General features: G+C 46.1%; 2 protein-coding genes across 2 annotated transcripts; both read left to right on the forward strand.

The window, feature by feature from the left end:
- Positions 1-1427: 1427 nt before the first annotated feature.
- Positions 1428-3020, forward strand: LOC124690920 (putative F-box/FBD/LRR-repeat protein At5g56810). The gene is made up of 2 exons (XM_047224241.1): positions 1428-2300; positions 2418-3020. Exons 1-2 carry the CDS (start codon positions 1428-1430, stop codon positions 2934-2936), a joined length of 1392 nt encoding a protein of 463 aa, XP_047080197.1. The 3' UTR covers positions 2937-3020.
- Positions 3021-4731: 1711 nt separating this feature from the next.
- LOC124690921 lies at positions 4732-6232 on the forward strand. Its single transcript, XM_047224242.1, has 2 exons — positions 4732-5595; positions 5714-6232. Exons 1-2 carry the CDS (start codon positions 4732-4734, stop codon positions 6230-6232), a joined length of 1383 nt encoding a protein of 460 aa, XP_047080198.1.
- Positions 6233-18952: the final 12720 nt, after the last annotated feature.

Below are 18952 nucleotides of genomic sequence, written 5' to 3' on the forward strand. Positions count from 1 at the left end.
ATGGTGGGATGTTCATTCTTTTTTTATTGTCCAGATCTGATTCCGTGTGTGTTCGTGATCCCTTCCTACGTATGAATGGTGCTTGCCTACTGCTGGTAGCGGTGGAATCAAATGGTGAATATGCATGCGTTTTCTTTTTTGCTCATGACCTGGTCTAAATCCAAACTGCATGATATAAGTCTGCGCTCGTTCTAGTCGTTCCTGACATCAAAGAAAGCAGGATTTCTCTCTTTATTTGTGCTAAGATCTCGGAGTGATTAAATATTACGCATTCTTCAGTGATACAAATTGGTCTGTTCAGACCATCCCCCAACCGTGAGAAGAAGACTACTCTACGGGCATACATTGGTCCAGGCGGTTTTCTGCAAATGTGCATAGACTGATTGATGGTGGGAAGAAGACTTCAATCCAGCCGTTGGTAAATGATCGAAGGGCTAGGAGCAAGAATTTGCAGATTTGCAGAACTTGTCCATTTTCACCGGATATGCCCCCCTTGATTTACGGGCGGGGACAACGAAAGAAGGGATCGGGACGATGGAGAAAAACGGATGAGGTATTAGGCTGACGACGAAGGGATGGTTGTAGTGGCAGAATAGGGAACATATTCCTCCTTTTTAAGTAGTGTAGAAGGCTGTTTCGGTGGAAGGGAAGAAGGTGGCATGGACAGCGGTGCCACGGGTGGGCCCATGTTTTTAGAAAATATGAAAATAAATTAAGTGCATTGAATGATGTATCCTACAAGCGTGCAAAATGACAACCCGAAATTCTTTATATTTTAGGCTGCATAGAAAAATAACAAAATCTGATAAAGTTTAGAGTTTTGAAAATGTGCATCGTGCACTATATATACTCAGATCCACAGTTTTTTTTATTTTTATGTAGCTCAAAATAATAACGTTTATAAATTTATATTTTACACGTTTGTGAGATAAATCATTGACTACATGATATTTTTGATAAAAATTATAAATACTAGAATTTTCGAATTTGTTAACATAAAGAGAACACTGAAGCTCGGGACCTATAAATCCATTCCCTTCCAAAAAAAAAAAATGGCGATCTTTTTTTGAGGGTAAAATGGCGATTTTCTTTAGTTTCCAACTGAGGGCGTCTAAGTTTATTTGTTTTCGCAGCGGGACTCTCTTATTGTAATGGGCTTATGGGCCCAAGTTACTAGCCCTAACTCCGCCCCGCACCCACCTCCCACGGTCCCACCCCCTCCTTCCGGCGGCGTCAACCGCTTCTCTCCTCTTCGCCTTGTCGCCTGAAGCACCTCCGCCCGGCGGCGGCACGGTGGCAACAATGAAGCTCAATAGGGTTCGCCGCCGCCGCCGTGATGTAAGTCGTCATTGTTGCGTGTGTTCTGTTCTGGTTGTTTTTCCTTTGATGTAACTCAGTGCGTTCATCTGTATATCATCGATGGCTAAATGCAGCTGCAGAAAGCCGCTATCAATGAAGACAAGCCGGACAGACTGAGCCAGCTGCCCAAGGACGTGTTGCTCAACATTCTGGAGAGGGCGGATTCACTTGATGCTGTAAGGACTTGCATCCTCTCGAGTCAATTACGGAATCTGCCCACTATGCTCTCGCAGATCGTCATAGCTCCCGACAATCGCGATTTGGTTCGAATGACTGGTGTTTCGGCTCACCTGATAAACAAGATCCTCAGCACGAGGTCTCCACAGATCACAATTCGCAAGCTGCAGGTCAGATTCGTCTTGATTCCTAGTGACTGTCGCTCCATTGGTAAATACGTTGGCCTTGCCATGGCGACGCACAAAGTGGATGCAGCTGAGTTTGAAGTCGTGACGCCCCGAAATTCTTACCATTGCGCGCATGCCGATCTCCTGAAATTCGCGAAGCAGTTCAGTATGTTCGTTGCTGATTGCCCGGATGCATTTGCTGGCCTCACACAATTGATTCTGCAGAATCTGAGGTTTGGTGAATCGGACATACCCAATATCCTTAGCACCTGCAAGCGGCTGGAGTCGTTGTGTTGCTTTGAGTGTGACGCAGGGATTAGGTCGGTGCTGCATGTAGAACACGCTCGACTCGTTGAGCTTGATCTCACCTACGGGGAATTTTTGACGGTGGAGCTAAGCTGTCTACCAAAGCTCCAAAGGATGACTTATAATAATTGGCCCTCTGATGATAATCCCTTAGTTCTCAATTTTGTTCCTCAGCTTTCGAAACTAAACCTTGCTAATGCAGGGCTTTCAAACAACACCCTCAAGCTAAGCCAACTGCTTGCAAATGTCCCCTCAGTAAGCGATCTGTATCTGGATTTTCGAAGTGAAAAGGTACTCACTCAAATCATGTCTGCGTCGATTTCACCGCATGATGGTTGTGTGTAACAGTAGGAACTTAAGCGAGTCTTTTGTTGTGCACTCATTATTATTTTGTTTTATCTGTCCCAGATTTGGATTCAACCAGAATGCCCTAGAGTGCTCGCTCCTGTTCTTGGCCAGCTACGGTTTGTGAATCTGGACTGTCTTCCTGAAGAATGTGATATCACATGGACAATGTTCCTTCTTGAAGCTGCACGATTCGTAGAGGACCTTTGTATCACTGTATGGGATCATAAGTGTGGAAGCGAGTCACAAAATAGTTACTCCGAGAAAACGGATGTGAAGTGGGAACCATCTGCTCCTAATTTCAAGCACAAGAATCTAGCCAAGCTAACCATCTACGGCTTCCAGTCCGATGGCAACTTCATGGGGTACGTCAGGCGTGTCATGGAAGCTGCGGTGAACATCAAGGATGTGTCTCTTCTCGACAGGAAGGTGTGCAAGCTCTGCGCTGACAAGTTTCCTCACATCAAACTTCGTCCTTCGACATATCCGCAAAGCTGCAAGGAAAAGGACTCATTGAGGAAGAAGATCACAGAGGCATCGGTGATGATGGCTTCCCCTGCTGTGATTCACTTCCGGTCATAAGTTCTATATAAGTCAACAAATATTTCGTGGCATCGCCATAGTCTATTGCTCCTGTGGTTTGTTGGAGTTCCCCACTACTCCAGATGTTAGTGACGACCGCGTGTCGGCGTGTGTGCTATTTTCCCTCGTGAACTGAAGCGTGTATTGTTATTGCTCATTGACTAGCTTTTATGAAATGTACCTTGTCTGCCTTTCTGTTGGAATAGCTCTTTTGTATTTTGTGAGAATGAAACAGATAAAACAAGCACATCAATGATTGTTCCTGTAGTATTTTTTGTAAAATGCTCCTTTTCTTTTATGGTCGTTCATTAAGTGCTTATGTTTAATGCAATCAATATTCACCATGACAAGGGATTGACCTCTCTGGTCACTCACTCGCCACTGCTCTGCTCTCCCCTTCCCTGCCGCAGCGGCTTGGACTATGCCCCGCTGGTGAAAGAGAAAGACGGTAAGGTGCTCTAGTCTATGCTTTGAAGTCTCCGTCCTTTAAGTTGCCAGATTCTGCTTAGGCTAGCCAATGATAGTATTATAGCTAGTATCATCCACATTGTTCCCAATTTTTTTTTGATGTGGCAGTTAATTAAGAAGAGAGAGGAGATTAGAATAACATAGGTAGATATTGTATCATAGCGCAAACAACAAGAAAAGTTAATGCTAAACAAATCTTGTACACAAATTTGTATTGAAATTATAAAAAATAATAAATATAAAATAACTATGATACTACTCCATGATACTATCCACTATAGAGATAGTATCATGTAGTAGTATCATGTCTTAATTGCTAGTAGCTGGTACTGATATGATTGTTCCTGTTGCTTCCGTATGCAAATCACAATGTTGCTGGTAACTTCTATAATTTGCTACTTTTAGTAATGTTCTCTGATCTTTTTTTGTTTTTAGAGAGAATTAATGTTCTCTGGTCTGGTATATCCCTTGATGGGAATTGGTTATCCTCGTCTAGTTGCTCAATTAGTATCCAGTGCATGCCTAAATCGTCAGTTTGTGTTATGAAGTATTCCTGCTTCAGTTAGTTGAGAAATTAAGATATGAGACTGGGCTTATGCTTGCTTGCTGCTGATTGTAAGATCATGCCTATCAAGCGAACCAATTATTGGCACCTGCCAGCGGTAGTTCGATTCCCAGTGCAGGTACTTCTATATGTCTGCATTCTTTGCGTCATAATAACTTGGTACATGGTAATCAGGCAATCAACAACAGTGAAATATGTTTTGATTTGATATCCTTCCCGTAATAATAAGGGCAGTGCTTGGAAGAGCCCAGACGATGCGTTCCAAAATAAGAGCGCCGATCATTGCAACAACAAATTCTGCCTCCCATTTTCACTGTCGACGCAACCTGCCTGTGTACTTGTGCGTACACGACAGACGAGGAGCCCAGACGTTGGTGCTCGACCGAAGCGGACGATCAGCGCGCCAGGACGTTGTAGAATTCGCAGAAGAAAGGGATCAAGTCCGGTTCACATTGAAACCAGAGCTGTCTCTGAAACTACAGAGTCCTGCGAAAAAACAGGAGCAAATCAGGCGATCCCTAGTGGAATAGGATTCGTAAACCTTCGAATCGGAAGGGCCATAAATAAGAAGTTTTTGACCAGTTTGTTATTTTGTAAGATTGGATCACTATGAAACTACAGAGTCCTGCGAAAAAACAGGAGCAAATCAGGCGATCCCGTGATGTAACTGTAAGTGGATTGCTTGCAAATTGTGTGTTCCGTTCTTGTTTATTCCCGGTTTGATCTGTCCCCGATTGACCTTTTTTCTTCTTCCCTGGTTCGATGCAGATAAAGGAAGAAGCCGCGGGCAACGGGGACATGCTAAGCGAGCTGCCCAATGACGTGCTGCTTAACATCCTGGAGAGATTGGAAACACTCGACGCCCTGAGAGCATGCATCATCTCCAAGCAAATGCAGAAACTACCTCCCATGCTCTCGCAGATCGTCATTGTTCTCGGCAACCTCGAATTGGCCCGAAAGAATAGTGTGGTGGCTGACGTGACCAACAAGATCCTGAGCAAGAGGTCTCCACAGATCACCATTCGTAAGCTGAAGGTTAAAGTATTCTTGACTCCTAATGACTGTCGCTCCATTGGCAAATCTGTTGGCCTCGCCATGGCGACCCAGAAAGTGGATGCAGCTGAGTTTGAAATTGTGACGCCCAAGAATTCTTATTATTGCAAGGATGCCGACCTCCTGAACTTTGCTAGGCAGTTCAACACGTTTTTTGCTGATTGTCCCGATGCATTCTCGGGTCTCACGCGACTGGAACTGCAGAATCTGAGGTTTGGTGAATCAGACATACCCAACATCCTTAGCACCTGCAAGCGGTTGGAGTCCTTGTTTTTCTTCGAGTGTGACGCAGGGATTCGGTCGGTGCTGCATGTAGAACATGCTGAACTCATTGAGCTTGGTATTACCTATGGGAAATTCAAAACAGTGAAGCTCGACTGTCTACCAAAGCTCCAACGGATGACCTATAGTTGGTTCCTTGATGAAAACCCCTTGGTTCTTGGTTTTGTCCCTCAGCTTTCAAAACTAAGCCTCTCTAATACACGACTTTCAGACAAGACCATTATGCTAAGCCAGCTGCTTGCTAATGTCCACACTGTACGTGAGCTGTATCTGAATTTTCAAAGTGAGAAGGTACTCACTCCAATCATCTATGATTTGTTGTCACCGTTTATATGTAGCAGTAGTTACTTAAGTGGGTCTTTTCATGCAGAGCTTGTACTCATTATTACTTTGTTTTTACATGTTCCAGATTTGGGTTCAACCTGAATGCCGTAGGGTGCTCGCCCCTCTGCTCGCTGAACTACACACGGTGAATCTCGACTATCTTCCCGAAGAATGTGATATTGCTTGGACAATGTTCCTTCTTGAAGCAGCACCATTATTACAGGAGCTTTGCATCATAGTATGGGATCATAAGTGTGGAAACGAGTCACAAAAGAGTTACTCCGAGAAAACGGATGTGAAGTGGGAGCCATCTTCTCGTAATTTCAAGCATAAGAATCTTCGGAAGCTAACCATCTACGGCTTTGAGTCTGACGGCAACTTCATGTGGTACATCAGGCATGTCATGGAAGCTGCGGTGAACATCAAGGAGGTTTCTCTGCACGACAGGAAGGCCTGCAAGTTCTGCGCTGAAAGGTTTCCTCACATGCAGGTTCGTCCTTCGACCTATCGAAGAAGCTCTGAGGAAAAGGATTCATTGAGGAAGAAGATCACAGAGGCATCGGGGACGATGGCTTCCCCTGCCGTAATTCACTTCCGGGCATAAGTTCAGCATCGTCTGTATGGTTGAAGGAGTCCCACTACCACTGCTCCATAAATTACTAGTTAACCCGTGGGGACAAGGAGTTTTGGCCTCTGAGTTCATCTGTAGTGCTAGTCTGTGAAAAAAATAAGATAAATCTGAGAGCTCCAAAAAGCATTTCTTTGATCTCTGAATTTTGTTTGTTTTGCACAGACCACAACACGGTCTTTTCACGTTGAAATTTTGCATCCATTCATGTCTTTTCTCTGCGAAATTTTATCTTTTCCTGACGGCGAGCTCTGTTTCACCATCAGTTGTACCTGCTGGCAATGCTTCTCTACGCCTCTATTGTCAAAAAAAAAAAAATTACCCAGCATTATTTTCCTACTATTCCCTGGAGCAGCTCTACGCCTCTACCACTGACTCTTCTCACACCCGTACTCAACATCGTTGAGCTTTCTTCTGGAGATTTCTCTTCCATAGATTGTTTTGCTTGTCCTAAAATACATCGTGCTTACTAGATTAAAGAGATAAAATTGTTTGACTGTTTTCAAATCATAAAAATGCAACACGTCCTGCAAGAAATTCAGTGGAAACAAGGGTACATGGGTCATTTACGTAAACCAAGCTAAGATTTCGTGGTGTCTGTATTCTTGGTATCTTTCATATGCTTGCAAGTCACAACTAATACTTGGTTGCCTTGGGAGTAAATTTCTTTTGGTTACAGAAAGAACCCACATGTATGTAATACTCCTTGTCTCCTTCATACTTCTTTGCTAGGAGATTCGTTCAGCATTCTACCAATAAAGAATGGGTTAATTAGATAAACCAAGTGATCGCAGCTAACCTAACCTAACCTAACCTCCCTCCCGTGGCGCTCCCTAGGGCGCCGCCGGGGGCCAAGCCCAACCACCGCACCCTCCCTCCCTCGAGCAGACTCCCACCCGCCGCTGCTGCCGGCATCTGCCACGATGGCGGCGGCCCCTGGCGCCGAAGGTGCTGGGGTGGAGGAGCGACGGCGTTTCTTCGGTGCGGCTGGCGCGGCATCGGCGACTTTCGGCGTTGGCAGAGGTTGGGGTGGCGTCCCCAGCCTGGCGGCGGCGGCGCTACTCGCTGGATGGCGGTGGCTTTGCTGCGGGTCTAGGTCCCCCACCTAGGCCCGTCGTCCTGTGGCGGTGCGGAGGGGCGTAGGGCAGTTGATCGGTCGGTGGAGGGTTGCGGAGAAGGCGCTACGGCAGCGGCGGTCCTCGGTGGTTGCTGCCGGCGGCGGCCTCAGTGCAGCTGGTGGCGGCGCGATCAGGGCCTGATCGCGGCTATGTAGCCTACTGGTTCCCGCACCCCAGGGTCGTTCGTCTTGCCGGATCTTCGATGTGACAGGCGGCAAGGATGGCCGTTTGCGTGGGGGCTCGGCCTGTGTAAAGGCGGTGGTCCTAGGGTTCCTCACGCGCCAAGACGAAGACCTTCTGGATGTTGATCTTCTTCATCGAGCCGGAGTGATGAGTTTCGGAAGGCTCCGCCAACGAATGGAACAGTGCATCTTATGTCTGGAGTTCGCTGCATCGGGTGGTATTCGGTCGCGCGCACCCATGCTTTTATTCCGGCCGTTTGGTTCCGGAAGGAGCGGCGCGAAACTCTTTTTCTGTGTTGACATCAAGTGACTATGGATCCATGATGAAAGTCGGAAGAAGAGAATTTCATGAAGGCTGGATGAGAGGACTAGCTAAGGGAGGTTCAAGTCTACGCGCTGTTGAGGGACTTGCTTGGTGTTCCGGGCTTCACAGCAGCGGTATGAAAGTGAGGGCGACAACACAGGTGGAGTGCAGAGTCCTACCTTTCAGGGTGAAAACCCAAGGTCTGACCTTAATTGGTTGTGTCTGGCAATGACCTTGGTGGAGGCATTGTTTTGAGAGCGGGGACTATCTTCAGGATGAAAACCTAAGATCTTTGATCGGGCGACGACGGTGTTTGAGCACTGTTTCCTTCTTGGAGACGTCGTTTTTGGAGAGTCTGTAATTCAGGTGTTGTCTTGGCGGTGGATGTATTGCTCTTGTTAGGCCCGAGACCGTAAGGGTGGTGCGTTGTTGCAGAGGCTAGGTGTAATTGGTATCTTCTTGATATTAATATATTCCCTTTATCGAAAAAAAAAATTATTTCTATGAATTTGCCGTGAGTATGTGTCATGGCAAACTGACGGCTCACGGAAAAACAGGACTCCGTGTGCGCACAGCTGCTCACGGCAAACTATTGTAACTCCGTAGTACTACATGTTGCGATCGAAGCTTTTAATTTTCTGTTCCGTCTGTGCTCGACTCGGAAACACTAACGACTCGCAACCCCGTGTATATAGATCGAGACGACACCGTCACCTCGACCGCACCCAGCGATTCTCCAATCCAACTTCGATCGAAAGCGCAGGTCAGATGGAGAGCTCCGGTGGCCTGGCACCGGTACCCGCGCTTCTTCATAAGGATTTGGATTGTTGCACGATGGAAGGTTTTGGAAATTAACCTTCTTCATAAGGCTATCATAAGGCTACGATTTGGATTGTCGCACGACGGAAGGGCTTATCGACCCAACTTGCCGGGCAACTTCGTTGGTTCGTTTGGGATTGATCGGATCACCATGAAACTTAACAGGGTTCGCCGCCGCCGCCGTGATGTAAGCCGTTGCTTGTGTTCTATGCTTCTGTTCTTGTTAATTCGTACTTGGATGCAGGTCAAAGTATCTATCTATCTATCTATCACCATAGTACACTAATTTCGTCCCTCGTTAAACGCAGATGTTGAAGCAAGACAGGCTAATCAAGCTGCCGGATGACCTTCTACTCAACATCCTGGAGAGGGTGGGCACGCTCGACGCCATCAGAGCCTGCCTCATCTCCAAGCGGACGCTCAACCTCCCTGCCAAGCTCTCGAAGATCGACATCGTCCTCAGCTGCAACGATCTGCGTTGGATGAACGATGACGTGGCTGGTGCGATCGAAAAGATTCTGAGGACGAGGTCTGCGCAGGTCCCCATCCGCAAGCTCAAGGTCAGGTTCCTCCTGAGGCTCCGCGACTGTCTCTCCATCGGCAACTCCGTCGCTCTCGCCGCGGCGACCCAGAAACTCGACGCTGCCGAGTTCGAAATCTCGACGCAGGAAAATTGGTGCAACGCTGACGAGCTCGTGTCCTACGCGAAACAGTTTAACGCCTTTTTCGGCGCTTGTCCTGATGCATTCGCTGCTCTCACGCGGCTCCATCTTCAAGATATGAGGTTTGGGGAATCGGACCTGCGCGGCATCCTTTGCACCTGCAAGCGGCTGGAGTCCCTGGGTTTATTCCAGTGCGACGCGGGGATTGGTTCGGTGCTGCAAATAGAACACGCCACGCTCGTTGAGCTCCACATCAACCATGGGTCGTTCAAGACGGTGCGGCTCAACTTTCTACCAAAGCTCGAAAGGTTGACCTATGCTAATTGGCTCTATAATGAAAATCCGTTGGTTCTTTGTTCTGTCCCTCGGCTCTCGAAGCTAAACCTCAAGCATATATGTCGTTCCGACATGACCATCATGCTAAGCGATGTGCTTGCCAAGGCCCCTTCCATAACGGATCTGCTTCTTGATTTTCGAAGTGAAAAGGTACTCACCCAAATCATCCCTATCTCATTCTTACTTCTTAGTAGTATTGTTTTGGCGTAGTCTCATTCCCACTCTGAGTAGAAACATCCTTTCTATCATTTAATTGAGGGTGTCATTTATACACAACGTGCACCTGTGTTATATTAATTTGTTTTGTCGGTTCCAGATTTGGGTTCGACCACAACACCCAGAATTGCTCGCACAATTTCTCAGTAAACTACGGACCGTGAATCTCGACAATATTCGCGAGGGGTGTAATATTTCTTGGACAATGTTCATCCTTGAAGCTGCACCATCCCTAGAAGAGCTTAGCGTCACAGCATGGGAACATAAGTGTCAAGTGAAGTCACACCACAGTCACCCCCAAAAGACAAATGTCGAGTGGGAGCCATCTAGAGCTGATTTCAAGCACATGAATCTGACCAAGCTAACTATACATGGCTTTGACTGCATGAACAACTTCATGGGATACATCAGGCGTTTCTTGGAATCTGCGGTGAACATCAAGGAGGTATTTCTGCATGACAGGAAGGTTTCCGAGATTTGCACTGACGACTTGGATGATCCTGAGGTTGAGGCACATCTGTCGAGATGTCCACGAAGCAGTGAGGAAAAGGAGTTGTTAAGGAATAAGATTTTAGAGGGTCTAGTGATTTCTTCTTCTGATGTGATTCACTTCCGGCCCTCATGCTATGCTTCACTTCCGGTCATGAGGTCTTCTAGACGATGTAATAGATGATGTAACTATTCTTGCAATTAAATAAAGTGCCACAAGGTATTCCCTCAAAAAAAAAAACATGCGACAGAAATCAACAATTCCTGCGTTTTATAATATGTCTTGTACTTTGCTCAAAAAATTAAATCAAGTCTAGAAGCAGTAACACGCCTGCTGCCGAATTACCTATACTTTGACAAACAATACCGAACTAGACAAATCTATCTAAATTCCATGCGCAAAGAGACCAACGGAGCACCTAGAAAAACAATGGACAACAAAATGACCAACAAGCACCATGAGCTAGAAGCCGAGAACTGTAGCAGGAGTGTAGGACATTATAGCAAACACCCTAGCTGCACGGAGAAGCCTCCCGCGCGCTGCTCAGGGCACGGGATCGCCAAGACCGCAGCCGCGCTGCTTGACATCGAGAAAGGAAGCGAGAACATCTGGCTACTGCCGGACATGACGGGTGAGAAGACTGAGTTCTCGCTGGCACAATCTGCCTTCGCCGTATACCATTCTAATGTAGCGTCCGCGACTGGCACATTGATTGTATAGTACAACAGCACGTAGCAAGCCCGTCGTCATGTACTTCGTCGGATTCCAAGACCAATGGCACCAATTCCGGGTCGTACTGAAAACGGAGCTGGTTTCTTATGAGCGCGTCCCTTGAAATACCAGTATCAATCTGGCGATTCACAGATTGCTTTTGATGCTTGTAATCTCTGTTGCTGACGCGTCACGCAGCTCGCCTGATTTGTTCTTCTCTGAGTGAGGTCGGATCGCCATGAATAATCTTGATGGGGATGGCCACGTAAGTCGACCATGCCTGGGTGGGTTCATGTTATTGTTCCTTCCATGCAAGCTAAGTCTGGGAAGACTAATTTTCCCTGGACAAATGTGCAGCTCCAGAGAGCACATTATCAATTGTTATGGGAGCGTTACCCTAACAGGGCCGCAGATCACGTTTATATATATGCAGGAGACATACACGGTTACAATACGATAGACAATCCGTATACAAGACAGATTCTATGTACAGCTAGATTACAGCATTTAACACTCCCCTTAATCATAACTTATCTAAGTTAAGATTGCGACGAAAAGCTTCTAGCTGTCTTGTAGATAGTGACTTGGTAAAACCATCCGCCACTTGATCTCCTGAAGGAACAAACCGTATGTCCAAAAGCTTATTAGCGACCCTTTCACGAACGAAGTGATAATCCACTTCAATATGTTTAGTCCTAGCATGGAACACTGGATTAGCCGAAAGATATGTAGCTCCAATGTTATCACACTACAAGCATGCAGCCTGAGGTTGCTGCACTCCCAATTCTTTAAGTAGAGTTTGTACCCAAATACTAGAGCGAGAAACTGTTGCCTGTTTTCGTGCACTCCATGAGACCAAATTTGACCCCAAAAACACAGCAAAACCAGCAGTAGATCTTCTATCATCAGGACAGCCAGCCCAGTCAGCATCTGAAAATGCACTGACTAAAGTAGAAGAACACTTGGACAATCTTAATCCAAGAGAAAGTGTACCTCGTAGATATCTCAAGATGCGTTTCACAGCTGTCCAATGTACTGTTGTGGGAGAGTGTAAAAACTGACAGACCTTATTCACAGAGAAAGAAATATCTGGTCTTGTCATTGTGGTGTACTGTAAAGCTCCAACAATACTCCTATAACGAGTAGAATCTTCTCCACTCAAAGGATCACCATCAGCTACTGACAATTTCTCAGAAACCGAAAGAGGAGTATCAACAGACTTACATATTGCCATATTTACTCGTCTTAATAGATCATTTGCATATTTCTCTTGAGAAAGAATAATACCATCATGTACCTTCTTAACCTCAATACCAAGAAAATAATGCAACTCTCCCAGATCTTTCAGGGCAAAGTCAAGACCAAGATCATGAAGTAATGCATCAACAGCCTTCTCTGACGAACTAGCAACAACAATGTCATCAACATAAATAAGCATAAATATAGTCACTCCCCCTTTATTGTAGAAGAACAGAGAAGTATCAACTTTAGATGCAGAAAAACCAAGAGACTGAAGTTTAGTACTAAGGCGAGAATACCACGCTCGAGGGGCTTGTTTCAAACCATACAAAGCCTTCTGGAGTTTGCAAATGTGACCCACACGACCAGGCTCCTCATAACCAGGAGGTTGACGCATATAAACCTCTTCTTCCAGAACACCATGTAAGAACGCGTTCTTCACATCTAGCTGACGAAGCTGCCATCCTCGAGAAACAGCAAGAGCCAAGACCAAGCGAATAGTAGCCACCTTAACAACAGGATTGAAAGTATCTTCATAATCAATGCCATAACGCTGCTTAAAACCTTTAGCAACCAAGCGAGCTTTATAACGGTCAATAGTACCATCCGCCTTACGATTCACCTTATAAACCCATTTGCAATCAATAACATTCTTGCCATGAGGCCTAGGCACAAGACGCCATGTGTTGTTGTTCAGGAGAGCAGAATACTCCTCATCCATAGCAACCTTCCAACGAGGATCTGAGAGTGCTTCAGAAACACTAGTAGGTTCCCTTGTACTACAAAAATTCCCAAACCGAATCCGATCATACCGAATGCGCCCATCAGTAATTATTTTGGGTTGAGAAATACCATGCTGCGAGCGTGTACACGGATGCTCAGGAGCCTGTGTAGCAGTAGCTACAGGAACTATGGGCGCAGAAGATCCAGACTGTCCAGAATCGGACGAAACACTCACAGATGATCCTGTGGCCGAAGGAGAGGACACGGGCGAAGCCGCAGAGGATCCCTGACCAGACCCGGCAGGATTCGGTGCATGTGAAGGGGCAGAGGGAGCAGCTCCAGATTCTCGCTGCCGCGAACCAGGGCGCGCCACGTCGCCAGAAGAGGCAGCAGATCCACCACCCACGCCAGGAGACACAGGCTGCCCAGGCGCTGATCCCGGCGGTGATTCCTGCACAGCAGGCTGCTGCGACAAGGCGGAAATATCATCTCCGATTCCCGTGCTAGAACCGGAAAAATCAGCAGAAACACCATTGGAAGCAAAATCTTCACTGGAATCCTGTAAAAAAGACTCAGCATGTGCAGTATTGGTAGGATTAGCGTCAGGATCTACTCGTATATCATGCCCCTCATGATCATGCAGATGAACAGGTTGTAAAGTGAGAGGAAGAATATTAATCTCTTCACGCAAACGGGCAGCGGCATTGGAGTGAAGGGAGGAGAACGGAAACACCGTTTCATCGAAAACAATATCATGCGAGATATACACGCGACCAGTAGAAATATCGAGACACTTGTAGCCTTTATGAAGACCACTATACCCAAGAAACACACATTGTTTTGAGCGGAATTGCAGCTTGTGTTTGTTATAGGGACGGAGGTTAGGCCAACACGCACATCCAAAAATTCGTAGAAGTGAATAGTCACCTTTATGCCCAAAAAGGCGATCCATGGGAGTTTGAGAATGTATGACTTTACTGGGAAGACGATTAATCAAATAGACCATCGTAAGAACAGCTTCATCCCAAAATTTGAGAGGCATCGACGCATAAGCAAGAAGAGACAAGCCAACCTCTACAATATGCCTATGTTTACGCTCAGCGGGACCATTTTGCTGATGTGCATGAGGACAAGAGACAAGATGATATATGCCTACTTGTTGAAAGAAGGAATTAAGTTTCTGATACTCACCACCCCAATCAGTTTGCATAGCAATAATTTTCTTATCAAAGAGCCTCTCAACATGATGTTGGAAATCACGGAATTTCTGAAACACTTCAGATTTTCTTTTCAGAAGGTAAACCCAAGTAAACTTGCTATAATCATCAATAAAACTCACATAAAATTTATATCTCCCAAAAGATTCTGAGGCAGGGCCCCAAACATCAGAAAAAACAAGTTCAAGAGGAGAAGTAGACACACTAGTTGACTTTGGGTATGGAAGTTGATGGCTCTTGGCCATTTGACAAGCATCACACACATGTTCTTTATTGGACTCACTAAACGAAATTTTATTATCACGAAGAACTTGATGAACCACAACTGAAGACGGATGACCTAGACGCCTATGCCAAAGCGAAGCGGAGGACTTGACGACACCATGAGCTTGATGACGAGGTGGAGGGGCCGATGATGGTGGAATAGGATAGAGGCCTCCCACACATCTACCTTGGAGCAGAATCTTCCTCGTGTCCTGATCCTTGATAAAGAAATAATTAGGCCAATACTCAACAAAGGCACACTACAAGAGAATTGGCATGTAGAGACACTATTTTGGTCCCGTAGAGACACTTAAATTGCTCCTACATAGTTATAGAGGCACTTTCCATATTGTCTCAAAACTGTCACTACGGGCGGTGTCTCTACGTGGTAGAGACAATAGTAATAATGTCTTTACATTTTAGAAGACATAAAAGAGGCATTATATTGTGTCTCTAGAGTAAATAAATGAAAAGAAACCATGTGAAAAGCGATACTCGAACTCATGACCTTAGTGATTAAGACTTATTCCATTAACCATCTCACCCTTTCACAAGTATATGTTAATACTTGGAACAAATTTGTAATTAGTATTATCCACCATGACCCAAATATAGAACAAATGTCTCTAGAGAACAAGCAAAATGCCTCAAACATTGCCTCTAGATAAAAAATTAAAGACATACAACTAAGTGTCTCAAGGGTTGCCTCTTGATAACTTATCTGTGACACTTTGGAGTGTCTCATAATTTGTCTATAGAATGAAAATTGCAACCCCTTACAGAAATGTCTCGACTAATGTCTCTACATATGAGACTATTTCTGAAGTGTCTCAAAAAGTGCCACTACAACATGCAAAGTGTCTTAATGTGATTTTTAAAGAGACAAAGTAGGAAGTGTCTCTAGTAAAATGTCTCTATAGAAGGTTTTTCTTGTAGTGGCATGATTATCTTGGGCTAAGCGACTAGTTGATAGAAGATTTTTCGTGGCTTTAGGAACATGTAAGATATTCTTAAGATGCAAGTCATGATTAGGGGTATGAATAACAGAGTGACCAACATGACGAATCTCCATACCTGAACCACTGGCTGTGTGAATTTGCTCGTTTCCATTGTAGCGGTCCCTCACGTGCAGCTTGTCAAGTTCACTTGTAATGTGATCGGTTGCTCCAGAGTCAGAGTACCAATTGGTGTCAACACCATATGATCCAACAGCTCTGCCCGCCGTCTTCTCAGGACCATGATAGCTTTTCTGGAACCTCTTCCAACAATTCAGCGCAGTATGTCCTTCCTTCCCGCACACTTGGCAGGTGGGTCTTGGACCTTGATTACCACCGCCATAGTTCTGCTGACGGTATCCACCACGACCACCATTGCCACGGTCGTTTCCACGATAGTCATTGCCGCGGTCATAACCACCACGGGAATCATAGCTACGCTGATCATAGCCGCGCTGCTGCTCATAGTTACGCTGATCTGGGTAGCCACAGCCACCATTGCACCCACCACGATATCCTCCACGTCCGCCATGCGTGGCAGAATTCACCGACGAACCGCCAGTAGAGTTCTGATCCTCCAACCGAGCTTCATATGACAAGAGCTGGGCGTACAGATCACTCAAGCTAATGAACTTCTCAGCCTTGATCAAGGCAGTAATTGCAACGACAAATCCATTGTATGTTTCATCATTCAAACCGGAAAGAACATAAGATATGACGTCTTCATTGTCCAGAGGCTTCCCCGCTGCTGCCATCTCATCTGCAAGTGTCTTGATCTGATTGAAAAACACCGCAGCAGTCTTGTTCTCCTTCTTCGTCATGTTCAGTTGTGTCCGGAGGTGCACCACACGAGCCATGGACTGTGAAGAAAACATCTCGGTAATCGCTGTCCAGGCACCGGCTGAGCTAGTCTGCCCAACCATCTGAGTCAATACCTCTCTCGACATATTCCGGAGCAGATACCCCAACACGGACTGATCATGGGAGATCCACCGTGCATACTCAGGGTTCGGAATCGTCACTTCTTTTCTGTCAGCATCCTTGCTCTTCAGAAGTTTCTCCGGCGCCAGCGTAGATCCGTCCAGGAACCCGTAAAGCTGGGCGCCACGGATATCAGGTAAGACCTGTGCTTGCCAAAGGAGGAAATTATCCCTCGTGAGCTTCTCAGAGACCGAAGCATTGAGCGAGGACTTGTCCGTCATCGAGGAGGAGGATGATCCCAGCGACATCACGTCGAGAACTGACGAGGAACGACGGGATCTGACGAGGAGCGACGGCGGCGGTTTCCGTCTTTTAGGCTAGATGCGTTTTTGGAAGTTCCGGCTCTGATACCATATCAATTTTTATGGGAGCGTTACCCTAACAGGGCCACAGATCACGTTTATATATATGCAGGAGACATACACGGTTACAATACGGTAGACAATCCGTATACAAGACAGATTCTATGTACAGCTAGATTACAACATTTAACACACATACTAACGGAGGCATGGAGCTACATGATGACGTTCTGCTTAACGTCCTGGAGAGGGTTCACACCCTCGACGCAGTTTGAGCCTGCACCGTCTCCAAGCGCATGCTCAGGCTTCCCGCCATGCTCTCCCGGATTGTCATCCTTCTCGGTGCCGGCACACTGGGTCGAAAGAACGACACCATGGCTGACACAGTCGACAAGATCCTCAGCACGAAGTCTCCCCTCCTGGGGAGACCATCCGGGAGATGAAGCTCAGGTTCATCATGAGAGGCGACGATCGACCATCTCAGGATCGGCACAACCGTCACCCTCGCCATGGCAAATAATGAGCAGATCGACGTGGCCGAGTTCGAGATCCTAAGGAAGAAACATGGTTGTCATCTTACTCCTAAGGACGTCTCTAACTTCGCCAAGCAGTTCAATATTATTATTCATGAGTATCCGGATGCATTTTCCGGTCTTAGCTCTGTGGAACTTGAGGCTGGATGATAATGACAAGGTCAACATCCTCAACACACTAGTGGAAAACATGGCTTATATTTTTAGCTGCAAAGAGCATTAGTACCGGTTGTGCTACGAACACAGGCTAAAGGATGCATTTGCACCGGTTCGTGCGGCCAGAACGTCGCAGCAGCAGGAGACATGCAGAACTTTAGCACCGGTTCATGCGGGACCTTTAGCACTGGTTCCTGCCATGAACCGGTGCTAAAGGGTTGGCGTCAACCGCGTGGCAGGGGCGAAACCTTTAGCACCGGTTGGTGCCACGAACCGGTGCTAAAGAGTCCCCTTTGCCTATAAATTCAGCTCGCCCCAGCCAGCCCTCTCATCTGTTTTTTCTTGGAGTAAGGTGTGAGGGTTGTGTGCTAGTTTATTTTTCTTTTCTATTCACTAAAGGTGTTTGATGAAATGCATGAGAGAATGATGTCACTTGATTTCGCACAAAACAAAAATGATATAAGGTGCCCGACCGACACTTAAGCTTTTTCCTCTTTCTTTCCTCCTCGATCGACGTTAGCAACTTTACCCTTTTATTTGTAGAGTGGTCATTTCACTATTTATGATGTTCTATAATCGTGTTTTGATAAACTTAATTATATGATGCAGATGAACCGGCGGAAATGGATGTTCGTTGACCAACGCCTTAATGAGTTCACTACTACGGGCCTGAAAGATTTTGTTCGTGTGGCTGAGGAAAACCAACAGGCGGATGGTTTTATGTGTTGTCCATGTGTTGATTGTTGGAACTTAAAACAATACTCTTCCTGACAAGTTCTTCTCACTTCCACCTGCTTTGAAAAGGTTTCATGCCCAGCTATAATTGTTGGACCAAGCATGAAGAAAGAGGGGTTATGATGGAAGACAATGAAGAGGATGATGATATGTAACCTGAATGCGGTGATACTACAACGGGGTAGGGTGAAGATGAAAGAGGAAGGGGAAGCTGATGAAGAGGCATCAGATGAGTCTGCTGATGATCTTCGTCGGGCCATTGCTGATACACACAGAGAAGCAGAAAGTGTAAGCGAAAAGCGGAAGTTAAAGGGCTTGTTAGAGGATCAAAAAAAAGTTGTACCCAAATTATGAAGATGGCAACACAAAGCTCGGTACCACACTGGATTTGTTGCAATGGAAGGCAGTGACTGGTTTATGTGACAAGGCATTTGAAAAGTTACTGGAAATAATGAAGAAGAAGCTTCCAAAGGAAACGAATTGTCTAACAGTACGTACGAAGCAAAGAAGGTTCTCTGCCCTCTAGGAGTAGAGGTGCAGAAGATACATACATGCATTAATGACTGCATCCTATACCGCGGTGACGAGTACGAAAAATTGGAAGCATGCCCGGTATACACTGCACTGCGGTATAAGATCAGACGAGATGATCCTGGTGATGTTGAGGGCGAGCCCCCCAGGAAGAGAGCTCCTGCCAATGTTATGTGGTATGC

Source organism: Lolium rigidum, chromosome 2, assembly GCF_022539505.1.
Source record: "Lolium rigidum isolate FL_2022 chromosome 2, APGP_CSIRO_Lrig_0.1, whole genome shotgun sequence".
Lineage (NCBI taxonomy): Eukaryota > Viridiplantae > Streptophyta > Magnoliopsida > Poales > Poaceae > Lolium > Lolium rigidum.